Source organism: Poecilia formosa, unplaced genomic scaffold (assembly GCF_000485575.1).
Source record: "Poecilia formosa unplaced genomic scaffold, Poecilia_formosa-5.1.2 Scaffold21, whole genome shotgun sequence".
Taxonomy (NCBI): Eukaryota; Metazoa; Chordata; class Actinopteri; order Cyprinodontiformes; family Poeciliidae; genus Poecilia; species Poecilia formosa.
Genome location: NW_006799960.1, coordinates 2,907,050 through 2,934,793, shown reverse-complemented (window position 1 = coordinate 2,934,793; position 27,744 = coordinate 2,907,050). Strand labels below are relative to the sequence as shown.

General features: G+C 39.1%; 1 protein-coding gene across 1 annotated transcript in view; it reads left to right on the top strand.

Annotated features, from left to right (window-relative positions):
- Window positions 1-27,744, top strand: part of necab1 (N-terminal EF-hand calcium binding protein 1) — a 48,478-nt gene extending 20,734 nt beyond the window's left edge. Inside the window, exons 4-12 of the mRNA XM_007547821.2 lie at window positions 7,177-7,202; window positions 7,346-7,443; window positions 13,647-13,783; window positions 19,030-19,151; window positions 20,382-20,458; window positions 21,511-21,558; window positions 23,730-23,842; window positions 26,000-26,077; window positions 27,585-27,744. Of these exons, the coding sequence (XP_007547883.1) occupies window positions 7,177-7,202; window positions 7,346-7,443; window positions 13,647-13,783; window positions 19,030-19,151; window positions 20,382-20,458; window positions 21,511-21,558; window positions 23,730-23,842; window positions 26,000-26,077; window positions 27,585-27,729 (844 nt within the window). The 3' untranslated portion in view covers window positions 27,730-27,744. The remainder of the gene's footprint in view (window positions 1-7,176; window positions 7,203-7,345; window positions 7,444-13,646; window positions 13,784-19,029; window positions 19,152-20,381; window positions 20,459-21,510; window positions 21,559-23,729; window positions 23,843-25,999; window positions 26,078-27,584) is intronic.

The window sequence follows — 27,744 nt, the reverse complement described above, 5'->3', positions numbered from 1 at the left end:
CCCATCTGTAGTGGCTTTCCTGCCAGGTTGCCCGTTGCCTGTTTTCCCGCTCGGTTTCTGTAAGAAATACTGCCTGCCTGCTGGTTTAAAAGGTGGCATTTTAGGCTTCGTTTTTGGTTCTGACTTATACTTTAACTGTACAGGTGTTGTGAAGTCGTCTTTAATGTCTGGCTGTATCTTGCCTTTACCAAGAATCAAAATTCTTTGATTGCTAATCGACTGTGTTTTGGGTGTCTGCAGGGTTATTTTGTCAGTGGTGGATGGTAGAAGTTCGAGTGTTGGTGGTTTGTGTCTCAAATTTGCTTTGAACTTTAGGCCCTTCCAAAACAATATAATCTCTTACCTTAGCAACTTTGTTCTTCATGGATTCCTTAAAATTCTCGTGTTTCATCCTCTCACTGAGGTACAGTTCTCTCAATTTCAATCCTTGGTTGGTAACTTCTTTGATGTGTTGTTGATCCTTCTCGCTGCTTTTGGTTAGTACCTTTATTTGACCAATTAAGGATCGATTTTCTTTCCTCAGGTCTCTAATTATAAAATCAGACACTGCGTGGTCAAAACCTTTTTTCACAACCACTGCCTCTCTCTCTCCTGTTTAGCCTGTATCTCCAAGAGCTTGCTCACCTGGCGATCTTTTTTTCAACAGACTGTTTACTAATCCCTTGTTTCGCTCTTTCTCCTCAGCTAATACGCCGGAAGTTAAATTGATCCTTGCTTTAAACTCTAGCTTAGTTCTATCTATGGCTTCCTCCATTGGAGTTTTTTTTTTAAGTTTCTTCTCAATAGCTTTTCTTTCCTTCTCTCCCTCTTTCAGCTGCATTTCCAGAGATCTTATCTTGCTCTCAAGAAGTCTGGACTTCTCTTTTTTTATTGAAAATGTCAGTGTTCTTCATGCCGATTTTGTTATTTTTCCGGGACACCTCAATCTCAAGTTTTTTCACTTCATTTTGATACTTTTCAATCTTCATTTGCATGCTGGGATTTGAGATATCACATGCTTTCTGCCAACAACTTGTCAATCTGCTGTTTTGAGTCTCTGATGACTTTTTTTTAAAGTGGTTTGAAGCTGTTTCACTTTGTTTTTATATTGCTTTATGTCTGACAACAACTGATTCCTCTGTGCTGCCTGGATTTTATTTGTTTCACCATTGAAATCATCATTACTCAACAACCTGGGCCCACCGTACCTGTCCTCACCTGAGAGACAGCAGGCGCAAATCGTGACACCGCACCTACTAATGGCACTTCCGGTGGCAGGTGTCATTATACGCCACAAGTGCCACTGTTTTCAGGGCTAGCTGCCAGAGTTGTCACTAACTTCGACTGACTTCGGCACCTCTCGTACTGGCACTTCCTCTGACACCTGCCATTAGTGCCACTGTTTTCAGGGCTAGCGGAAGTCAGACGAAGGTCACTGCCTTCGTCTGACTTCGTCTTACCTCGGCACCTCATATTGGCACTTCCTCTGACACCTGCCATTATGCGCCACAAGTGCCACTTATTATTCATCCATGAGAAATTATAATCATTACACTTAAAAATTATTTTTCAAACTTTATTAATTTCTACAATATACGTTTTACACAACTACTACGTATTTCCATCTTGGCCAAAGCCCTATCTGGCAACCCAACGGGGTGCAACAGGATCCACTGTAATAGTAACAGTGGTAGATTCAATTACTTTGGCCATCTTCCTTCAATTAAATTAAGTCAAAAATATTCAAGGTGTTAAACGGATAATTAACCAATATAATTACCATTGAAATAAAAATTTATAAACAGGCAATATAAGTAACACGTTTTCCAAAAACTGTCATTGCCATCCCCCAAAACATCGGCACCAGTTGCGACAGCTCTGAAACATCCTGGACACCTAACGGCAGCTCTAGTGGAAGCCAGACTCAGCTGTTACAAAGGTGCCGAAACCAATGGCATCCCTGATACCTGCTGTGTATTTGACTAATTCAAAGACGGAAGGAGTCGTCTGGATTATTCAGAAGAGCTTTAGTGAATAAATAGGATGAACAAATCATACATAATGATATACGAAAAAGTGTAGGAATTCAGCTAACATAAGCCTTTCTGCGAAAAAAAAAACTCTTATTAAATTCTTTCTTATTCGTCTGTCTTCAAGTTCTTCTTCGACTAGCAATAAAGAATCATGGGATAGTGGCATAATGGCTGTCAGCGGAGGTGCCAGTATGAGGTGCCGAGGTCAGCCGAAGTCAGCCAATGGCAGTGACAACACTGACCGGTATCCCCGAAAACAGTGGCACTAATGGCAGGTGTCAGAGGACGTGCCAGTATGAGGTGCCAAGGTAAGCCGAAGTCAGCCAATGGCAGTACAACACTGACCGGTATCCCCGAAAACAGTGGCACTAATGGCAGGTGTCAGAGGAAGTGCCAGTATGAGGTGCCGAGGTCAGCCGAAGTCAGTGGCAACACTGACAGCTAGACCCGAAAACAGTGGCACTTGTGGCGCGTAATGACACCTGTCACCGGAAGTCCCATTTGTAGGTGTGGTGTCACGATTTGCGCTCGGCCCTGTTGCCTCACCTTCTACAACCTGCAATTCATGACGCATTTCATGTATAATTTAGTGTAAGTAACCTCACATTATTTGGGGTTATTTGTTGTATTCCCCTTTTTTTACTTTTGTATTTCCTTTTAACTCATGTAAAGCACTTTGAATTGCCTTGTTCCTGAAAATATGCAATATTTTCATTTTGAAAATTGTTTAACCGGATTCTCTCGGTTACTTGCATGCCAACACTGAGCCCACAAGCAGCAAAAAGAGTAAGAAACAGATCTGGTGTCTTTGGAAAGTTTCTTTGCAAAGGGGAAAAGGCCCAGAGAAGAGACAGGAGGATGGATTTATCCCGGACCGGTAGGTGATTCCCACATTACAAGCCACTCTGTGTAACATGCGGCGACCGGCTGCTAATGAGGCAATGAAGCTTCAAAGTGCATCGCCACGTAGAGACCAAACAGGCTGTGGATATAAGAAACGGTTCAGGTGTCATTGTCTCCCATCACTCCCAGATGGGACCGTCTCGTTACAGAGAAACAAGCTCAGGGCTCCCGTTAGTCATTATCGTGAGTTAAAATTTTCACGAAAGTAAAATGCTCGTTTTTGTGGCGCATCTGTATGAAGTGAAAATAGTCTCAAAATATCTGTGCATGTGTAAAAAGATTTGTGTGTGTAAAAATGTGCGTGTGTAATACTGGATTTGTAAACCTTAAAAATAAAATAAACCTCCTACGCTTATACATGTTGAAAAAATACACACTAATCACCTGGTACGCACACACAAAACTGCATTTACACACAGATCCGGTTACGAGTGCGCAACTATTTTTGAGACTCATTTCATTTTAATTTGTTGGCTATAGTGGCCTTTATTTGAAAGCAGTTTGACAGGGAGGAGGGTAATGAGAGGGGGAAGACATGTGGCAGGTGTCGCCAGGCCGGGAATCAAGCCTGTGACTATAATAATTCAGCGCAGTGAGTGACTTTTTTCATCATAAATGCTTAAGTGTCTCTCTACAGCTAGCTTCGCTAGCATCACGTCAACGTAGCTTACCTTTCTTTGAGCTACTTTTCTAAGTGACGAAAAAAGTTAGACTAGTCCCACCATCTGTGAAAGCGAAGCTCTGCTGAGTTAGCTGTGGCCATCGGATTTCTTATAATTTATGCAGCGCTATTATATTACTGACTGCTGAGAGGAAACCACTGCGCATGTCCTGGAGCGCCACGTGCGAGTGAAAGGTGGGGAGGGGGAGAGGGGAGTAACAGAAACACGCTTGGATTTTAATAGGGTATATGCCACGGACTTCCGTTTTAGCACTTCCGCATTTGTTTTTCCACATAGCCTGCTTCCGGTGCACAGGTCACTCTGTGTTAGAGATGGAGTTTTTCACTTGGTCCTTGCTGGATTTGCCCACAGTAACTGTTAACCATTTTAAAAACAAAAAGCAGCAGGAGGATGTAACTTCATAACCTCATTTTCTAAGCAGAATCTCAGAGGGAAAAAAAGAGAAATTACATTGTGTAACGCAAGAACAGATGATAGCAGCCAAGTGGGATAAAAACAATCTAACGTGGATAATAATTATGAAACAGCAAAGGTAGATAATCATATATTCGGGATTCGGGAAATATGTGGTTTGCACCATTTGTTCTGTGGGTTTTTTATGTGGGTCGGTGCCTCTTAAATGGCTGTAAAGCGAAGGTTTTGGACCTTAATCTGACTGACTTCTTGTGTGGTTTGGAGCATTGCTGCTCTCGGCTGTTTTTAAATTACCATGCACGGTATCGCTCAAACTGCATGTTAAATGTATTTTATATAATTGTCACATAAACAAAAACTAAGGAGTTGCCTAAAAATAATTTCATACTCCATATAACATAAACGCACATCAACACACACGTATTGACTTAACTTGTGCCGAATCGCTGCCTCTGTTCTCAGCCTGTTCCCGTTGCAGTGGATTTCCTCCGGCATTATTTTCCGAGACGAGACCGAGACCATCAATAAATCTCGAGACCAAGACCGTTCTCGAGTACTACAACACTGGCTGCAGCTTCTGTCGAGCAGAGTTTAAGNTGACACCTGCCACTGGAAGTGCCATTAGTAGGTGGTGTGTCACGATTTGCGCTTGGCCCTGTTGCCTCACCTTCTACAACCTGCAATTCATGACACATTTCATGTATAATTTAGTGTAAGTGACCTCACATTATTTGGGGTCATTTGTTGTATTCCCCTTTTTTTACTTTTGTATTTCCTTTTAACTCATGTAAAGCACTTTGAATTACCTTGTTCCTCAAAATATGCAATATAAATAAAATTACTTTACCTTACCTTTTTGCACTTATTGCATTTCCGTCATTTTATTTTGTATAATACATCAGTGGTCCCCATCCCCCGGTCTGTGGACTGGTACCGGTCTGTGGACCAATTGGTACCGGGCCGCGTAAGAAATAATTAAATATTTCCGTTTTATGCATTATTTGAGTCTGGAGGATCTTTTATTTTGAAAATTCTTTAACCGGATTCTCTCGGTTACTTGTGTGCCAACACTGAGCCCACAAGCAGCAAAATTAGTAAGAAACAAATCAGGTGTCTTTGGAAAGTTTCTTTGCAAAGGGGAAAAGGCCCAGAGAAGAGACAGGAGGATGGATTTATCCCGGACCAATAGGTGATTCCCACATTACAAGCCGCTCTGTGTAACATGCGGCGACCGCTGCTAATGAGGCAATGAAGCTTCAAAGTGCATCCCCACATAGAGACCAAGCAGGCTGTGGATATAAGCAACACTTCGGGTGTCATTGTCTCCCATCACTCCCAGATGGGACCGTCTCGTTACAGAGAAACAAGCTCAGGGCTCCCGTTAGTCTTTATCGTGAGTTAAAATTTTCACGAAAGTAAAATGCTGGTTTTTGTGGCGCATCTGTATGAAGTGAAAATACTCTCAAAATATCTGTGTGTGTGTGTAAAATGATTTGTGTGTGTAAAATGTTTTGTGCGTGTGTAACAGGATTTGTGCGTTTGTAAAAAGATTTGCGTGTGTAAAAATATATGTGCGTGTGTAATACTGGATTTGTAAACCTTAAAAATAAAATAAACCTTCTCCTATGCTTATACATGTTGAAAAAATACACACTAATCACCTGGTATACGCACACACAAAACTGCATTTACACACAGATCCGGTTACGAGTGCACAACTGTTTTTGAGACTCATTTCATTTTAATTTTTTGGCTATAGTGGCCTTTATTTGAAAGCAGTTTGACAGAAAGGAGGGTAATGAGAGGGGGAAGACATGTGGCAAGTGTCGCCAGGCTGGGAATCAAATCTGTGACTACCGGCATGAGGACTAGGGCCTCAATACATGGGTTGTGCTTTGCCCCTGCGCCACCACAGCACCCCCTATATAGTTATCATTGAAAACAATTTAATGACTTATGTTATTAAGTGAACTGACAACTCCTCCGACTGTCGGACTTCTTAATGCGCATGCAGGCATGGTACTCACTGAATGTACGCTATTCTGACAGCGTATGGTAATCATAGAACGGCTCTCAGTGACACTCCAGTCCTATCTAATAAGTAAAGAGCAGTGCAGAAAAATCGGACTGTTTCTGAATGTTACATCACTATATTACAGACTTTTGGACACAGCGTTGTCCCATATTTGTGTCAGTCAACACCTCCGGACAATAATTCAGCGCAGTGAGTGACTTTTTTCATCATAAATGCTTAAGTGTCTCTCTACAGCTAGCTTCGCTAGCATCACGTCAACGTAGCTTACCTTTCTTTGAGCTACTTTTCTAAGTGACGAAAAAAGTTAGACAGTCCCACCGTCTGTGAAAGCGAAGCGCTGCTGAGTTAGCTGTGGCCATCGGATTTCTTACTATTTATGCAGCGCTGTTATATTACTGACGATTAGACAAACATTTTCTGCTGCTGAGAGGAAACCACTGCGCATGTCCTGGAGCGCCGCGTGCGAGTGAAAGGTGGGGAGGGGGGAGTAACAGAAACACGCTTGGATTTTAATTGGTGCGTTTTGCATCCACTGAAAACAAAGATGTTAACAAATAAACTGGATAGTGTGCTGTACTCTTCGTGATATTTTCACAGTTGCGGTCTCGACTGGTCTTGAAATAAAATGCCGAGTCCTCAGAGCCCGAGTCCTAGACAAGACCGAGACCATCAATAAATGGTCTCGAGACCAAGACCGTTCTCCAGTACTACAACACTGGCTGCAGCTTCTGTCGAGCAGAGTTTAAGCCAACCTACATCTTCAGTTCCTGTCACTATAAAAAGGGAAATGTTTTATATATCTCAAATGTGCCTGAAGGGCTTAAACGATGACTAAAAGACAGATTGTGTCATTTTGCAATCACCTATTGTTTTTAGCTTCTTTTCTTTTAGGACTGTTGCTTTCAGATCTCATAAAATTGAGAATTTATGTAAAAAATATATTAAATATATTCTGGAAAGAGTTTCTTCCCTTCGTCTTGTCTGCACATCATTTCTCCTATCAGTTTGTCTAAAATAAGAGTTTATTAGATGGGAAATAATTGCCTGTATGGGGTTTTCCCCCTCTAATTCTGAAATCCTGCAGATTTTCATTGCATTTAAATCTTCCTCTTTTGTTGTCTTTTTACAGCAATGTGGACACGGATGAACTCTGTGGTAAGCTGAAGCTGTACTGTCACTTCACTCTCAGAGAAACACTCAAATGCTTTTCGACATCTTGATCGCTGTGACCAAATCCCACAGGGCATCTGAATAAAACCCTTCCTGCCTGTATTTTCCGTTTCTCTCTTGGTCTGTAGAGTATTTCTCCCAGCACCTGGGTGAATATGAGAATGTTCTTGCAGCTTTGGAAGAACTGAATATGTCCATACTAAAAGCAATGGACAAAACAAAGAAGGTAGGCTAAAGGAAATAGCGCTAATTTCACACACACCCACTCACGCACACACACACGCACAATGAAAATTGCTGCATCTGTTTTCAATATTCATTTATTTCTCTCTTGAGTTTCTGGACATTTGATTTGTGTGTTTTTCTTTTTATATATTTAATTTGTGTCAAACCTTTGCTTTGCATATGGCAAAGAATTTGGCATATGCAAACCACAACACTGCAACTGCAAAACCCCCAACTGCAAGGTTTTGCATTCAAATGCATTGTTTAAAACGCCACCGCCGCATGTTTCATTTCCCGAGTGTCATAATATCTTTCTTTCATCTTTCAAAATATGTTTTATTGCTTTATATGTTTTATATGCACAATAAATGAGAAGTTATTCTAATCAATATTTCAGTATTGCTGTCAAATGTCTGATACTCCTGGTGACTTTAAGCACTTAAAATCAACAGGGTTTACATTGGTAATAATTAATGCTGAAGTAAAAACTGGATTTCATAAAAAAAAAATAAAAATAAAAAAAAACACTGAAAAATATGCTGAATCTGTGCCTTGAGAAACTCTTTGCACTCCTACTGATTTCTTCTCTGCTTTTTTTTCCACCCATCAAATTTTTTGACCATAAGACAAAGATACCCTGTAAAAATACAAGAAGTTGCCACAACCTTACTTCATCAATAAAAATAAAGAGATTCATACCCTGATGTACAGAGGTTCAAAAGAAAAACATTTACTGGTATCTATTCGAGTCTTTTACGTTGCTGTGGAGGTATTTTGGCCCCCTCTTCTTTGCAGAATATTTTTAATTCAGTGGCATTGGAGGGTTTTTTAGGTAAAAACAGCCTGTTTAGGACCATGTCAGCACATTTCAATCCAGACTTTGACTAGGCCAATCTAAAACTTTCCAGCAGAACTCAACACGCCTTCGTTGTTACCCAACACTTCATTACCATCCTCTTCTCCGCTTTAATTTAGACAATCCAAAAATTTTCTTTGATTTAAATTACCGTCAAATGGACCAAAAATGATTAAATTTTACTTTTAGATTTAGAAATCCTACGGGTGTCTGTCTTTCAAGCCACGATTCATGTGGTGTGACAGAAAAACAAATGCTAAAAAGTCAAGTTAAATTTGAGTCCATTTAATAAAAAAAAAGACAAAGAGATGCTTGATTTCTCTTACAGTGCCCCCCCGTCTGTTAGCTGCAAGTCAAATCTATCTCAGCGTGTCACCTAAGTGACTCCCTCTGATCCCCCCATTAGTCAAATTTCCATTACAGAGCCTCAAAGGACACGCCATGGCTTGCTCATACTCTTTAAACACCAGAACAAAATATGCTGTACTAGACTTGTGGAGTAAATAAACATGAAATTTAATAGATTGCAACAGCGCTGGACAATAGATGTTGATCCTCCGGTGAAAAAACTGAGAAGAAAGATTGAAGATGGAAAGAAAGCAATAGGAGATGATGAGGGTAGCACAGATTAAATGTATGACATATGAAGGGAGAAGAAGAAAGTAGAGTCTTGTGGCATCCCGATCCCTCCTCAGGTCTTTAACGCCCCTGAAACTGAAAGCTGTTAGACAAAAGATCTTTTTGGGGAAAAAAAGACTGGTAACACTTTATGTGAAAGGGTGTGCATAAGACTGACATAACACATGTCATAAACCTGAAGAAGGTCCTTATAAATGTTTGATTGTTCTCATGAAGTGTCATTCTGTAAATAATGACACTTTTAATGCAAAGTTTCATTAAAACTTGCATTAAAAGTCCATTAAAAGTGTCAACTTTGCATTAAAATTGTAATTATTTACCAAAATAATGAAAAGTTGACCTTTTTATTGGACTTTTAATGCAACTTTTAGTACAACTTTGCATTAAAAGTGCCATTACTTACCGAATGACACTACACAACAACAGTCAAACATTCCTGAAGACTCCCCCTAGTTAAGAACGCCGGTAAGGCAAGCCTAAGCAAAACCCCTCAAAAGAAAGGGTAACAAAGGACAATAAAAAAAATTTTTCCAAAGAAAAAGCAAAAAAAAAAAAACATTTATTGAAGAGGAAGGAGGTGAATGCGGAACATTTAAAAGTAGGAGAGAAGCAGTGATTTCAAATACTTATATTACCACCACAAACTTGACTGTATTTAGTTTGAATTTTATGTGACGGAACAACACAAATTACTTTGTTTTACTTAATATTTTTGGCATAAAGGGATCTAAGAAAAAAAAGTCAAATAGGGAATGGTAGCTAATGAAAGGAGGGAAGGACTAAAGACAAATGTGGAGCAACAAAAACTGAGACTTGAAACTACCATATTTTACATAAACCTAATATAAAAATCTGTAGAGAATGACAATCAACACAAAGAAGAAATGGTAGAGGGATTTAACACGATCACAACAGAATCGGAATTGAAAAAGAACAAAAACACCAAAAAGTAGGGAAAAAAAGGTACAAAGTTATTGCATTTTTATTTGTATAAAGTTGGAACATAATGGACAAGTCACAGAAAGAAATGAAAAATAATTTGGTGAAATGTAAATGCACCACAACAAAAGAAGAAATGTATAATAAAAGAAAAATGCTTGATGAATAAGAAAAGATAGAAGAAATGGGCCAAATAGAGCATCACCCAAAATCAAGAATCAATAATAATAATAAATAAAAAAAAAGAACAAGAACAAAGTCACTCAGTATTTAATTTTTTTTTGTTTGGGTATTTCTTCATCCAATCAAACCAAAACTCACAACAATGAGTCTCTGAGAAGATGTGTTTTATGAAACAGGTTTTAAAACAGATGCTGAACAAAGGAGAGAGATAATAACAGTCATTAAAGTTTTGATTTTTTTTTTTTTTAAGCAATTTCTTTGCCTCACTCTGATCTGTGAAAAGAAATCTCCCTCAGGAAGAACGAGACTCATCAGTCGACCTCACAAACTTCTTCACAGTTTGCTCACTGACTCAGAACGGACGTTTGACCTCACTTGAAAACAAATTACCCGGCACAGTCTGGACAAAACCGGCAGTGGCAAAAAAAAAATAAAAAATCTAAACTGCAACATGGGGTTTCAATTGGCTGATGTCTTCACGTGCCTTCAGACTTTCAGAAACATCTTCATTAGAAAAATATGATGCTGTATAGAAGGAAAATTATTAAAAAAAACAAAAATGCATGATCTGTTAAATTTCCCTGAGTATGCATGAGTAATAGATGAGCCAGGAGGAGAACAGATGCTGCGTTAGTCACTGACTGAATCTCGGTCATCTCTGTTAAGCCGTATGTGTTTGAGTGGGCGGTCTCTGGCTGTGGATGTGAGTGAGGGGGCCGCTCGCATGCGAGTCGCTTCATAACATATCTTGGGTCTTTTTGTGCGCTGATAATGTGCGTGCACATGCCATTGTATTTGCACATGTGACGCATTTACATACACACACACTACTGCTGCTGAAACATGAATGTGGATCTAATGAATACGACATGTATCTCATCAGAGATGCATCAGATCCAACATAATAATTTCACCATAGCATGAAAAATGGTGTAGAGGCGGCTAATGCAGTAATTTATTTGAAAAATATATGCACTTATGGGTAGTTAAATTGCTTTTACTAACATCGTATATTCAGAGAGATTAATAAATGACAGAATCTGTTTATATTTATGCATTTACATAACTCTGACCTTTATGGAATAACGGAAAGGGAAACAAAAACTTTATTAGAATAAAACCTTGAGAGGTGGAGACGCAGCAAAGACGTGGAGTGGAAATATGTAACTAATGTCAATATCGGTTATAATTTGACGGGTAAAAATAGAATATTTGTTGGGAAGTTGGGAAGCTTACATCAGTATAATTATGAGTGAAAGATGGTCCAGTCAAAGTCCAGATCTATAGATCAAATTAAGAATATCAGACAAAGTCTAAAAACTGTGACACTCAGATCCAGTTTGTCTGAGCTTGAGCTATTTTGCAAAGAAGAATAGATAAAGGAAAGTATTTACAAATGAATATCGCTTTTTAAAAACATTTATGCTTGAAGAGAATGTGTGAAGGTTTGAGTTGATGCTCTAAAGGCTTTTAAGGAAGATTTGTATTTTATTTTTTCACTATTTTACTAAGGAGGATGAAAGATGTTACACACACGTTCTGGCATTTTTGGCTCTGTGGGGCACTAGGAGGAAAGTGCAGCAATATGCAGAGAGCTAAAAGTCGTTGCCTTCACCAAAGCTCTCGTTTGACCTTTTGTGCAGCAGACAATTAAGCATGGAGGGGAGGCAAAAAGGAACAAAAATCAGGCAGACGGGAAGCTGTTAAATGACTGTGGGTCTGTGGAACGGACACACATTGCTAAGACTGCAAGAGTCTGACCTTCCCCAGTCTGTCAAAACTCATTCTCACCATCAAAGTGCATTTATGTCCAAATGTGTATTGCTTAAAAAAATATTCCCCATAAACAAAAAGAAATATTAAAGATGTGACTGACTATGTTTTACAACCAGCAGACCTTTTTTTTTTTGTACACTCATGCATGAGTTATTTGATTTAAAATGCACTTTTTGTTCGTTGAGAGTACAAACAGTCACCGAGCTCAAAACGGAGGGAGCAGCTGCAGAATGCGCGCCGCAAACTCGGCAGCGCCAAGCATCCCTCACTCCTCTTTGATTGGAGTCTGAACAACAGACAGCCCCCCTGCTTTGTTCCTGCCACAGCTGATGACATGTCCACAATGTCAGAGGTATATTTCCCCCCTCTCAACCAGTTTACCCAACAAACACAGCCTGACATAAATAAAATCTTTCTCACAGAAAATGACAAGGTGCCATCATACACGCAACGCGACTGTCAGTCGTAACAGGAGTACCCTGACGTGTCGTGTTTCGTTTGCTTTGCAAAATCGTCTTGGGCGAATTAGAAAAAGATGATGCGTCTGAAGGTGAGGTGGAGTCATCAAGTCACAATCTATGACAGCAGATCCTTCATTCCTAACCTGATGGCCACAAGATTTTAGTCCAGTTTGGATTCCCGTTGAGTCCCAAATAAACTCTCCTTGGTAATAATGGGAGTGAGTTTCAATCCGCTGCTTTAAAGTAGCTCAGACAGTGTCCAAATATAATCACATGATTGGTGCTTAAATGGAAATAATGTATATATATGTATATTTAGTCTCAAAATCATATTAATCTGTCTACAAAGTGTATTCTTCACTTTAAACCATTTAAAGTCAGATTCTAGATTTCTCCAGGATTTCTATTGTATGTTATTTGTAAAATATTTACTTATCCAAAAATTAACCATCTACAAATGTGTACTTATTTTTGTTAAATAAAACAGTAAGTAATCCAGCAATATAACATTAGCAGTAATGTGTAGGTAATAATAAAGTAATGATTTGACTGAAAAAGAAATAAGAAAATTAAACAAGATACTTACTCGAATCCTACAATCTAAAAGGTAAAAGTTTTCTGATTAACAACTAAAAGTTCAAAATGGCCAAAAAAGACTTAAAGGTGAAGCATTTGTAAAATGTTTACTGGTTTTATTTTGGACTTTGAAGACCAGGTTTTACATCCTTGACAGGAGTTATAATTCCTAACATTCATTTTAGGAGGGAACGTGAAGGAGAGAAAGAAATAAAAATTCAAAGTTTCCAAGCTACCTGGAAACTTCAATTTAGCAGCACCAGAATAAGAAGAACTCCTTACTTTGCTCGGACCTTATTGTGTCGCTTTAATTTACAAACGTAGCAGCTGGTTTGTTTGGCCCAGATTGATTACTATCTGGATGTATAAGAGTATTTTCCTACGGTTTTTAAATGCTTTAGATGTGCTGTCTGAGAGACTTAAACGTAAAGTTGAAGAGCGGTGATAAGTAAATGTGGGCTAAGTGACAGACGGGAGCAGAAACCAACAAAAAGTCACGTACCAGACTAAAGGGAACACTGACAAAAATCACGAAACAATTACCCTAAATTTAAACCTGACATTTCCTACTCATCCTCCTTTTCATATCTTCTCTTCTCGAGCAGCGCTGTTGCATAATCTCTCCTGAACAATCTTTCTGGGCACATTTTAATTAGCAGAGGAGGTTTGGACGTTTCGTGACTCTGGAGTGGCATGTGAAACCTGTCACAGCTTCCCTTTGTTGTTCCGCCCACTCACACTTGTCCTCCCCCTATTCCCCACCTTGATTGACAGGATTATCAGGAGTCCACCCACCTGGAGCAGTTTGTGACCCGCTTCTTGCTGAAGGAGACGACCAATCAGCTTCATTCGCTTCAAAGCTCGCTCGAGTGCGCCATGGAAACCACAGCCGAGCAGACCCGCCAGGAGAAGTGAGCGCGAATCCCTCTGGTCCTTCACACCAACAAACACACTCGGTCTCGGAAGCATGAGCGAAAAGCACACCCAAGCCCATAATTACACGCTCCTGCTCTGCGTGTGCTCTGTTTGTCCTAATTTACATCCTTCATATTGGACACGAAGAAAGACGCGTTTGCACAGAATGCCTGAGCCGAGTTCCCAATCAGAACACCTGCTCTTCCTCGTACAACTCGTGTGACTCATCGTTCGTTTAATAAGTAAATCTCCTTCTTCTGGGGACAGACGAATTTCAGCTAATTAAAGAGAGCTTGTTAAGATCTAAGGAAAGGGACTCGGGAAGGACGCGATGACATGAAGGTGATTATCATAATGATAGGGGAAGGTAGATCAAAGGAGCACAGAGCCCATTTTATTTTATTGCATTTTGTAGAATTTACCATATAAATTTAGAATAAAGTATCATGTTTCAGACAGTTTACATGCAGTTTTAGCTTAATTCAATCACACGCAGTGTACGACTGTAAAGTAAATTCAAAAGTCAGTCTTTAAATCTGTCTTTTGAACCAAAATACGTGTAATTTATTTTTTATTGATTTTAAGACTATTTTGCACTGCTGAATCCAAAAATGACATCCATTCTTCTCAACCACGTCAGGTTCTTATTTAGAGAAATCCAATCTTCTGACTAAATTGATGACATTTTTGTGACACCATCGGTTCATTTCGTTAACATTTCTCATCCAAAATAAAGGCTTCAGGAGAAAAATTTTTTTATAACAGAGGCGTCTTAAATAAATGATACAAACTTAGATTTCTGTAAATTGAGTAATAAACGTAAATTGAACATAACGTCTTCAGGGCATGAACTTCTGTTTCTTTGAACGTGATTTTTTTGGATTCAGCACATCAAAATTACTCTAAGCAGCTGAAAAAACGCAGACAATTTTTCTGGCTGTTGACCAGTGTTACTACAATCTTCATAAAAGCATCAGACTTCTGGGTGTTAATTGCCTCCCAGTGGTTGTTTGAGTTCAGGCCTGGTCTTCCTCGGACGGCTCTGCTGCTCGATCTTGGTCAGTCTGTATTCAGAGCTCCGACATGCCTCCGGTGCGCTCAGGTCATTAGCGCTGGCGATGACTCACCGAGAGCACACATGCACACATTGCTCACATGGACTGCATGTGTGCAGACGGACACAGACGATACCCTGCAGGTATCGTCTGTGTTTATTTGAGGCCCGGTACCTTCTTGTGACAGCTGGTGACGCACATTTTTCACCCGTCTTGTGGTGTCTTGCCCGCCAGCCTGGAAAGTGCCTGGAAATTAATGGGGGAAAACTTTAAATAACTACTGCTAATGGGTTATTAAGCTTCTTGTGAAGTGTTTTCTGAAATTCTGTTGAGCAAGAGAGTCCAGTTTATTATCTCTCTGTTTGTGAATGAGGTTTCTGAGATGGAGTAGCTACTTATAATAGATTCAGCATAACATTTTGTTTCTTCTAAACCTGCGATCATCATTTCTAATATAATGAACTGCCTTTCCAGGTGCTCATCCGTAAGAATAGTGGCAATAATTAAAGCCTTAACAAAGATATTTTAGATGTAATAAAAGTGGAAACTTTTTTACTGCGCTAAGCCTCAGACACATTTGGATTGCTCTGAAGCCGTCTTGTGGTTTTGGAAAGACGACATAAATTTGCCGTCATCGCTTCTTTCTTGTCCTTTTCGTCATTGTCACCGTGTTTACAGCCAAGGATGCGGATAAAAAAATGTTCCTACTTAGCTGATAGGCATCTTCAGCGTCCTTTCTTCTCTCCTGCCTTCTTCTGAATCTCTCCATTTCTATTTTGTGTCATTTCAAAGTGGCTATCCCTCACTCCCTGAGCTGCCTCTTCTCTGTCAGTGTTCTTGCTGCTTGAGAAATCCCCCTGTGAGTCTGAATGTAATCACTGTGCTCCTGCAGACATCAGGAGTTGTTACCGCGATGGCTTTTAAAGTCCCTTTGTGCTTGTGAAAAGGCTGTGTTATTTGCACAGACCGTCTTTTTAGCCACATGCATACTTACGCTGGTTTTTCAAAGAATGCTGCATGTCATTAGAAACTTACTTCTCCAAATGTTGTCGGCTTCGCATCTTAAGCGCAGGTGGTCATCTTTACCTCATCTTATTTTTCCTGACCTCACGCTTTGCTCTCCAGCTTTTAAACTCCTCTTTTGCTCCTTAAAGTTGACGGTTTTGCCAATTAAAGTTGATATGTAGCCGAGGATGTGACTCACCAGCATGCTATACCCATAGTACATACCAGATGTCAGCTTGTGGATATTTCACACTAAGTTTTTACCAGGTTTGGATGGGGACTAAGTGGTGTCATCTGCCCCTGCGGCTCCCTTTTAACAGAAATAGATCAACACGAATAAGTTTCTTTCTATCCTAGAATAGAAAAACAAGAGCCTCACATAAATTATCACTTCATTAGTTGTGAAATTTACGGATGAAAGGTTTGCAATACATCACAATAAAACTGTGACGTATTTTTAAGCTTATGTGCTCTTTTACCAAGAAAACAATCACAAATGAAACATTCGTAAAAGAAAATAGGACTGGGAAGCTAGAAATAAATCATAATTTGGCAAACATGAAGCCAACAGTCCCCACATTAGCTACAAATACAATGTTTGCTAACGCACACGTCTCTGGCAGAGTGCAGAGGATTTAGTTTTTAACGGCTTTAATCATGATGCAAACACTGGCAGTATATGAGTCTCTGCTGGAGGAACCATTAATACTGCGACTATTACTACTGAGCTAAAATAGACGAAAGAGCTCTGCTGAACACACTGACTGCAACGACAGGAGGGTGGTAGGAGTACACAGAAGTCGAGGTTTGGTGTGCGTTTCCATTTGGAGGGTTTGGTTTGTTTCTTTTTGCCAGAAACAAGAAAATCAAACCACCGATTGATGTTAAGCTTTGCAAATTTTGAAAAAAAATATTTAGTGTTTAAAAAAAAAAAAGGAATACATAAAAAAAAAGCAAATGTGACACTGTTTGAAGGCAAGGTGGTATTTCTTAAGCAAATTCTCCTGCAATTATGACGTCTTACTTAGAGTTTCCAATCTGTACTTTTAAAATTAATTCATGTTTTGGCATTATATTACACATTTTTGTTTTAATGTTTAGTCGTTTTTCTTGTGGTTGTCGTCGTTCTGGTCAAATTCAAGAAGACATACAATCATTGCCATGCACTTGTTCAGGAGCAACACCGAAAAATTTACTAGCCTTGAGATGACAACAAAACAACAACAACCGACAGAAACGTTCAGAGATTTGAAAAGAGGTTTGCGAAAAGACCTAAAAGTAAAATTGCATAAAACAATCGGTGTGAACTCAGAATCCCTCGAGTCTTTTCGTAGTATGGGCCCAAACACGTTGACGGCGGTATGATGAATCGTAGGTGATGTCGCCCTCTGGGAGCGTGCACCTTGTCACTGACATTAATGTCAACGTCAGCACAACACAACACAGGAATAAAGCAGCACAGCTCTGGGCTTGCTGCTGAATTTATTCCTAGCTGGATCTAGTCTGCTGTCCCAGTTTATATGCATGCCCCTTAATAATCTGCGTTACGAAAGTGATTTAAATCCATCGCTCACTGTGCCGTGTAACTTTCTCTAAAAGTGTCAAAGTAATACCACGACTGGCTCTCTTTTAGATTTAAAATTCTCTTTCTTGCTTATTAATGAAGATCCTTCATATACCAGTGATCTAATTCTTCCAGATGTTCCCAACAGAGACATGCTGTCTACTTTTTGAGCTGAGCTTAAAACTTAGAATAGCCCGAGTCATATTGACTCTAAGCTTTGTTAAGTTTTCTCTGTTGTTTTGAGGCTGAGGCTGCTGGAGAACGTAATTATCACTTTCTCCTACTTTTCTGCAATTACTCGCTATTTTCAGTTATTGCTGTCATAAACTTTTTTCTCTTCATAAAAGTTACATCTGGCCTGGCATTAAGTTACGTTGCTGACAGAACAACTTAATAATCAGGTCAGTAATTAAGCCGAATGCGTTATATTTTGTGTTTAACATGCAAAATGTTTGTACCCAGAACTCCTCCAGTGGCTTCACCTGGTTAATATCCTGCAAAAAAAAAAATCTATCAAGTGTCTTTTGTTGTCTAAAGTATTTTTTTTAAACAATTTTTTTCCTTTGCTACAAATGATCAAGCGCTCAGGAAAAGAAATATTCGTTATTACCCTTCAGGGCACATGCGTCAAACTCGAGGCCCGTGGGCCAAATCTGGCCCGCCGTAGCTTTTTATGTGGCCCTCTAGACTCTTGACTAAACACCAAGTGTGCCTAAATATTATGTTATCAATCAAATCAATGCAGTTTTTTCTGTTTTCTGCCAAATGATATGAATCAGTCCCTCCTTTCTTGAAAATGATCATGGAAATTCACACAAAAATCAACAAATCCCTGCACTTTTATGTACTTATAATTGGGAGTTTGTTGCAGATTTTTCTCCCAAAAATTATCAAAAACTTTCTTACTTGTACTAACCAGCTGCTTCAGCCTTGATTGATGTCAGAATTTAGTCCACGATCGATGCAGCGAGTAATAAAAAGTCGCATTTACCGTCAGAAACAAGCAGAAATGTCACAAATATTTCCAAATTAGTACCACAGAACCACAAAAAGTATCACAAGTTCCTGGAGGGACTGAAAAGATGTTCAATAATAATATTTAATTTTAAGAATTTCTTGACATTCTAACAGTTTGTGAACAGGTTTTATCAATACATCCTTTTAGAGCGTTCATGTTCTTGATTTGGCCCAAAGCGAAAATGAGTTTGACATGCAAAATGTGTCCATTTTTTTTGTTTGATTACCGTAATCAAGACAGAAGAGTTGATTACTAAAATAATTGTTGGTAAGAGCCTTAGATAAAACATTGGAAGGAGATATTTCTGTTTCTAATCTTTAGGATTTACAGACGGTTCAGAGCTTATAGGTTTGTCTCTGTTTGGCTCCAAGATTTTCTCAGAAAGAAAACTTTAACCTAAACTCGACTGCATTGTTTAACAGCTGGACCAAATTGGAATGTATGAGTTCCCTCTATCACTGTACGATTTACATTTCGGTGCATACGCTGGATGTTCTGTTTATTTATTTGTTTTGTAAAATGCCCTAAGATGACATTTGTTGTGAAACAAATTAGACGTTTGAACTGATTTCAGAGCCATAATCTCTGCTCCGTCTCCAGACAGGGCCCCGTGAAGCCAGAGGTTCTGTCCATCCAGCTTTCGGGTCGCCGCTCCAATCGGAGGCTCCAGAGGAACAACAGCCTCTCCCCTAACAACCCTCTCCTCAGTCTTGTCAATTCAGGTGGGTTGATGCGTTTGCATGTACTGCTCACTTTAAATAACTCAACGTGGCATTGCTGTTTGCAAAGAAACAGCTGCGGGGTCAGAGAGAGCGCGTCTCTGCAGATCAGAAAGCACGACGCGGAGGTGGAAGGGAGGAGAGCGGAGGTGAGGCAGAGGAAAGGCCAGGGACAGCCTGGAGGGGGACCGGACCGCTGGGGTTCTGGATGCCTGCGTGTAAAAGTCAAAATTTACAGATCAGGGTTTTCCTTTGACATCTAACTCGCCCGTGACGACTTACTTTTCAGAGAAAGATGAGAGGAAAAGGTGTCTGGGCTAGAAATAGTTTTAAATCTGATAAAAAGGAAAGAAATTACAAGATTGGGCGTTTTTGAACAGCTTTAACATTCATCTGGTGATCTCATCAGAAAACACTCTGTTGTGTTACTAGATCATTACTGATGTTTTCAATAACAGGAAAAATAAAAGTCAGATGATTCAGCCTTCGACCTGTTGACCATAAATCAGAGCTGATCAAGTGAGAAATTGGTTAATCTGAAACTTTGATTTGAGCATCTGTATTAAAGCAAATTACTAAGCTATAAAAAGTGACTGACTGATGTGTGTTAAGTTGGCTTTTCGATACACTGAAAAAACATAAGTTTCTACGTGTTCCAGAATACTTGAACTCTAAAATTTGCGAAAAGTAAAGCCAAGATGAAGACCATTGTCGATGTTTCTTTGTGAAGTATGATATAGATGCTCGTTTGTGCAAAATCTTTACCAAAATGCATGTTTAAAACTAAAGCTAAAACATTCACCGCATTTTCAAACATACAAAATATCCCCTACCCGCTCCAGCTGATTGTCTCCGTTCCTGTTCTCGTCGTTTTTTTTAACCATTGATTGCACACGGCCGCCTCTTTGTCGCCTCTCCAGCGCAGCACCTGCTGCGATCGCCAGAAACAAACACAAAACCCAAACAAAGCGATTACAGGGCTCAAAGCTTTCCCATTGATCTCGGTGGGTGTTTGCCGCCCGACATGAAAGAAAACCCTGAAATGACCCCCGTGGCACAGTGCAGTCATTCATACCTGCATTCGCTTCCAGGGATCGATGGATGAAAATATTTTAAACAGACGCGATGCATGAAGCAGCTTTTATCTGTGCACCTTTGTTGTTTAAAATCCAGCTTCCTGTGTGTGTGTATATATATATAAAATATATATATATAATTCTGTCTCCCCCCCAGGTGTTTACGATGAAGATTGTCAGTGGACGGTTCAGGTCAACAGGCTGCAGAAGCTGATCGACCGTCTAGAACAAAAGGTTGCTTCTCCTTTTTTTCTTCGGCGTATTTTTTTTTTTTTTTGGATTTCCCTTCTTACGCCTCATTTTGTGTCTCGTTTCTGCTGTTTGCCGTCAGCGATTCGGCCATCTGGTCTTTACGTTATCGCCTGAAATTGTGATGAGTAGGTTCACAACAATATCAGAGTGGCGAGCCACACCTGCCCACATTGGAAACGCGTACGCATATGCTCACACGGGAGAGAAAATCTGAACCTGAAAATGAAGCAATGCGTCGTAAACTGATATGATGTGAGGGAGGCATTTGATGAGACCTTTAAGCCAAGAAAACGGGGCTGTAAATATTGTATCAGAAGTAAAAAGAGACAGTAACAACGATTCTGACAAAAAAAAAAAATCTGTATATTACACATGAAATCAGTTGCCCATAGCCTGTTTCAGAGGGTTCTGTACTATCCTGCAGGTCTACATAATTCCCCTTTTCAAAGCTCTTGATTGAAATAAATGGGTCATTATCAGGTTTCTGTAGAACATGCTGAGGAGGTAATTTAATCATTTGAATCTAGTTTGCTGGAGCAGGAAAACATCTAAAACATGCAGGACAGCAGGAGGACAAGGAGCTCATCACATAAAGTCAGAATACATTAAAATAAGGTTTAAAATAGACATTTTACAACTGTAAAATAATCCGTTCAATTGGACTTTTATGAGTTTTGAAGTATTTTTAAAACATTTAAAAGAGAAGTTTTAAATTTTTCCACATCTAGAAGGTGTCCCTATATATATGTATAGTATATTATGTAAATGGGTTGCAGTAATTATCCACAGTGGGATCTATAGCAGCTTTTTAATGATTATTTCATTTTTTTATGCTTGCGATCCACGTTGACTTCTTTCTTCTTTCATGTTTAACTTCCTCCTTAAATGCTGTTTTTACATCTACGTTGTCTTTTTAGCTCGTGGTCTAAGATGTCCCCCAAAACTCGTAGTAGCAGTTTTGTAAACATCCAGGAAATGTAAACCCTCGTGCAGTTTAAACAAGAACTAATATCCGTGTACTTCCTCCTCTGCAGGAGATTCGCATGGAGCCCGTTGAGGAGGAGGTCTTGGAGAGCAAATCGGTTGGTTTATTGATTTTTGTCCGCCTTTCACTATGCAGTGACCATGCTGTGTTTATTACTCCGCTGTCACACGGGGGGCTTGTACAGACCCAGAGGACACGCTGATAATGAAGACAGCAGTTGCCATAGAAACAGCAGCGCTTCCCCTCTTTTTATGCTTAGACTGTCTTCATCCTTAATCTGTGTGTCTAAGGTTTTATTTGGACGTGACAGGATGAGGATGTTTGAGGATGTTCAGGAATTATCAACCAGTCAAAACAATAGTTATTTTTCTTAAAAAGGAGTGTAAACAAAAAAACAAAAACAAAAAAAAAACAACAAAATATATAATCTTGTCTTGCAGCTATGTAGAGTTTGTTTTTCTAATGATGGTCACACTGATATGTGTTGATGTGCATTTCTGGTTGCGTATAGAGCATCGTTTCAAATCAAAGTTACTACAAGATTGTGCAAAGAGATTTTAAAATGAAAAAAAAAATGGATATCTTAAAATCCAACAAGCTTAAACCACAAAAGCAGATTGTCAAACCTGTCCCTGATGTTTTGTGTTGATTTATAAGGTTACTGTTTTGTTTGGATTTTACCGCGAAAAATCCCAAAAAAAACCTTATTTACATCTGTTGAACTTTTTCACATTTTGTCTTGTTGCAACTTTAAATTGAAATGTATTTTTATTGAAATTTTAAGTGACAAACCAAACCAAGTAGTTTAGTTTTAATTGTGGAGTAGAAGAAAAATCATGCATTATTTACTGTATTGAGCCAATAAAATCTTTACAGTGGGTTACTCACCCTTTATTCTCATATCCACGAGTAAAACTTTGGCAGTTTGCACAATTTAACTGAATTAACATGTGAAAATGTTATTAAGGGCAGATAACCAGATCTGAACACATAGCATGAAGCTATAGTGAAACACGGTAGCAGCAGCATCAGGCTGTGGGGAGGCATTTCCTCGGCAGGGACAGAGTTTAAGGGAAGGTGGATGGAGAGAGTACAGTACTGGAAAATCACAGGCTGCAAACTTTAGATTTGATCTACAATAATAAAAAAGTATTGTTCTCCTTCCACTTCACACTTCCCCACTACTTTGTGTAGGTCTATCAGATAAAATCCTTGTAAAATGCCCTGAAGTTTGTGGTTGCACGTTGGAAAAGTTAAATGAAAGTAATAAGGCACAACAAGTAAGAATTTATTTACCCTAGGAATAATTGTGCAGCAGGAGTATTTGATTTATTTACCTCAAACAAGTCTTTTAAAAACAAGAAGGGAAAGAAACAACAACCTGTAGGACAGAGAAAAAATGTGCATCCATAACCAGGAACAAACTAATTAGTTCATCACTACTTTTTGTTTGAAAAGGAGTAGGAAGAAGTGAACGCTTACTTAATCTTACCCTTATCTACATTTAATTAGATATGTTACTAACTCAATTAATATCCAAAATGTAATAGTAATAAAAACCATGCTATAAAAAAGCCAACAGATGAATGATATTAATTAGACAAAATTATTGCAAACTAACTCAGAACAGACAAGAAAATTGACGGGTAACGACCACTGCAAATAACATCTGGACATACAGCTTCATATTACTGCAGTATAATAATCTATCTTAACCCATGGATATGAATATAACATTTGTCATTGCTGCTTCAGTGCAGACGTCTGTATGAATGAATCAACATGTAACTGGCTTAACCGATGGCGACCAGCCTGACGTGTGACTGCTTTCTGTTTGACAACTTCAGATTCTGTGTGTGTGTGTGTGCGTGTTCGTTTCTTCCAAATTAGCAAGCAAATAGTAAAGATCCCAAAGGTTCAGTCCTGGTCACACACAGAAAAGTCCCCCTCATTAAGGCACACAGTGTATCTTATAGCCACCATTCACTCCCTGTTCTCTTCTGCCGCTGTGCCTGTCAAATCATCAGCCTCAGGAAATTATCAGCAAGCTCTCTGTTGTCACGATTAAACCAAGTTTTCCTCCGTTCTTCACACCACTTAGCCAGAGGATGAGCTCCAACACCCCTCTCCTTCTTATTGTCTGAGGAAAGAAAGTCAAAACCCACCTCTGTCTGTCCTTCAGAGCTGTGCTTCGTCATCTGAACAGGCTGATGATTTAACCGTACCAGAAGCAAGCTGACATTTTGAATGAGTGTGTTGTCTTCACAGCACATCCTAATAGTCCAGAGGCAGCTGTCAGTGCTGGAGGAGGAGCTGGAGGAGTTTCGATTGGCTCTCAGGCAGTACATGGATTGTGCCTGCGCCCAGACAGGATGCTTACAGTCAGTTCTTTCTGTTACACGTCCTCATTTGTTCCGTTCAGCTTGCATGTCGTGCTTCGTGTGTTTTTACTAATATAAGCTGTATTGTATTTGGATTTCATGTAGGGGTGCACCGATTGCAGTTTTCCGGCCGATCGCCAACTTGCCAATTCCAATTTTGGCTGATATCAGTTTTTTTTTTTGTCTGAAATGTTGCTCAATATATCAAGAAAGTTGCTGAATTGGCAACGATGGGGTAACTATTGTTAACTGTAAATGTGCAGGCATGACCTGGTCAGCCGGTTTGACGGGAGAAAAGAAAAGCACAGAGCGTTGATTTTTAGATCTTCGCCAAGTTTGATAACGTCGAAGGATAAGATCAGCTTTACATGTAAAAATCGGCTGATCACCGATCTCCCAAAATTAAGCAAATCAGCACAGATAAATCGGCCGACCGATAAATCGATGCACCCCTAATTTTATGTGTAAAGTAGTGAAAAATGGAGTTTTACAAATGCCTCTGCCGCGGTTGAACATGTCATAACTGAAGTTTTTACTGCAGTATCATTGGATGGAGGGTCTTGCCACAGATTTTCACTTATATTTGGATCACATTTTAACACGTGAATATGGTTTAGTCTCAACCTTCCTATAAAGCTATAAATCTGCAAATAATTATGTTATCCAAATTGTGTTTGGTGAATAATTATTTGAGTGGAAATCCAAGGAATGCGTTCCATCTGGTCAACAAAAGGTGACTTTTTTATAGCATCCGACTAAATGCACAACGTAGATGAATATTGGAGCAAGGCAGACCTTTGCCTTTGGAATAGAGAGGGTAGAATTATATTTTACTGACAGGTTTTGAATTCATAATGAATTTGGAAATGAGAACAGAATATTTGGGAAGCAGATTAACTATAGAAAAAAAGGGACCTGAGGAATGTGCCCTGGGGAACACCAGGAATCTGCTCAGCCTGAAGAGTTCGCCGGAAATTTCAAAGTTGTATGGAAAGTATTAATTTTTGAAGCGTCGGGTAAGGAAGAATAAGAAAAGATGAGCCTCTAGCAAGCAGCACTTGTTATATGAAGAGAGTGAAAAAATAAATTAAAAGAAACCAATTACCAAGGTAATGAAGAACCTGTAAAACTTTAATCTTTTCTAATACCACAAGCACAGTGGTGACTAATTTAGAAGTTAAGTTGATGCTTTCCTCATTATTTTGTCATTTCAACACAGTTAACATGATAAATCTGCACATCTTAATGCTAAGATACTCAAAATAGTCTGACTTTAGAATATCGTAGCTGATTTTGACACTTAAATATTATTTTCTGAGTTGTTGCATCCTCAACCTAAAGTAAAAGAAAGCATCCTCATCTAATGCCATATCGGACTGGGGAAATGATTTAAGTAAGCGAATATCTGGCCTGCATCCTTCATCCATACTAATGACTGAATATATGTTCAGGCATTAAAATGCCGCCGCAGTAAAATTAAAACTAACTTAAATTAAATCCTCCTTTCGAAGCAGTTTGAAGTGGTATCGTTCTTGACATGATTTCAGGATTACTACGCAGTTCACATCCAATTGAGAGTTTTTTATGATGATAATAAGCTTAATCTGAAATTCTGCCACATTAGGGAGAGAAAACGTGTCGCAGTCTTAGAATATTTGTCTCGCCTGTCATGTTTCGTTCTTGTTCTTCAGCTGAGCTTACCCTCAACATGCTGCGTCAGAGGGCTGGAGAGCGTGAACGTTTCCTTCTCCTTATCCCTAAGAACGAAAATGTTTATCTTTGTGGCTTTGTGACTAAACATTTCTTCAACCTGAGTCAGTCCTAAGCTAACTGTCACTTTGGTTTTGGTCTCAAACCAGCAGCCTGAAGCAGAGTGTGACGTTTTGCACGCTTTATCACGTCGCTTTATTTAAATAGCATATTTTTCCATCTTGTTCCTCTGATTAAATGAAAATACTGCGCAAATGTTGCCAGACTATGATTGCATTTTACAATTTAATTGCGGTTATGATTGCGCTGTAAACACCACGTTGCTCGCGCACAGTGAGGATGCAGAAAACAATTTAGCAACACTGGCTCTGTTGGGGGACATGGTGCAGCAGCACTAATTAGCGGCTGCATGACTCGTCTTCCTCTCTTTTGTCTTTAACTCGGCAGCATCGCAGTTCAGCGGCTGGCGAATGAATCACGCTTCATTCTCTACGAGTTCTGGGAGCACAACAACGTGTGGAAGAAGTGAGTATCCGCGTGTGTGTGACCCGTGTGCGTCAGAGTTAACGCACCGTGGATCGATTCACATTAACTCTACATTATGCTCTCTTTTTTTTTTACTGCTTGGACTCATTGTCAGCGAAGGTTTGGTTGATGCTTGAACTTTAAAGAAGATGATGGGGGGGGAAAACGAGAAAAAGACTTTTTAACCCCTTTTGTGCTCATTTATTACTCTGTTTTTTTTTTCATATTTATTGGATAAATAGGATTAACAATTAATTTTTTAAATACAGCCTTATTCACCTTGTGCCACACATTAATACTCTCTATACGTTGTAAAGTGATCATACTTTTCTTTTTTAGTTTTTAGGTTGAGTCTTTAATTTGAATTCACAATAATGAAGTAAAAATAAGTCAATTATAGATAAATTATTAAAGGTTTAGAGGATGAGTTTATACATATCCTCAGTATTTATTGACAACTCTTGTAAAGATGAATAAAAAAATATATATTTCAAACAAATTCCTTTGGATTCGAGTCTTGAATGCGATAGATGTTCCCAAAAGCCTTTGCAGTCATATATTTAGATTATGTCAGAGGCTCCAGGTTTCATGGATGTGTTGTTATTTTTAAAGAACTTTGAAGATTGTCTGTCTTTTTCAGACTATGTTGTTCAGAGTGCTGGATTCTGGCAGAAAATGTACGACTGAAGCGTTGAATATAATCTGATTTCTTCTTTAATTGCATGTTGGGGAATATTTTTGTTGCCGACAGATAAATTATCTCTCATGGTCAAAAACTGAAAAAAAAAAAAAAAACTTTCCACTATATAATGTTTGTAAACTAAAATATATACTTTAATGTAAAGGATTTGCCTATTTTTCTTATTTTTATTTTTGAGAAGAATATTTCTCTTGCCTTTCTCTTTTTATTGCATTGTATTATTTTTATTTTTACCAGTTTTATGGCTGTAGATGCAAATACCAGTCAACAATGTAGTAAAGCCCAAAATTGCACATACCCCTTGGAGATTCAGTTTTAAAGTAATCTTTTAATTTTACTAACCTTACTGACTGCAAGTCAAGTCAGAGTCAATCCTTCTGTAGGTAAAGATTAGTGTGATGGCACAGAGGCATTCTTAGCTGTAGATAACTGGTCAAATTGCGAGTGGAAAAATGCAAAGAGTTTATTAGCAACTGTAAGATCACTGTAATGCCACGAAACACTTTTTTTTCACCTATCAGAGACAAACCTCTTGGTTGAATGAAAATAAAGACGCATCTGAATCTCCCAAGGTTTGCTTGATTTCAATCGACTCCTTTGAGTTACGTTACTGAGGGCTGGAGTCACTGTCTCTCATTTGAAACCTGCTTGTTTTCACCTTTGACCTTTGATTGGTTCGTCCTTCCATCCTACGACGCTGAAGCCTACTTACCAAAGCGTTAACTGATAAACCACGATGACTTTGGATCACTGCACACAAACAGTGATCAGTTCCTCACGTCCCATGTCGTCTTCTCTGCTTTCCAGCCACCTGCAGACCAACTACAGTAAAACCTTCCAGAGGGGGAACGTAGACTTCCTGGAAACTCCCGAGAGCATCACCACCATGCTTGTTCCTGGTAAGGAAACACGTCCCTCATCCACAAACGTCTTCACATTTAATATTCTGTGAACAGAGAAATAAGTC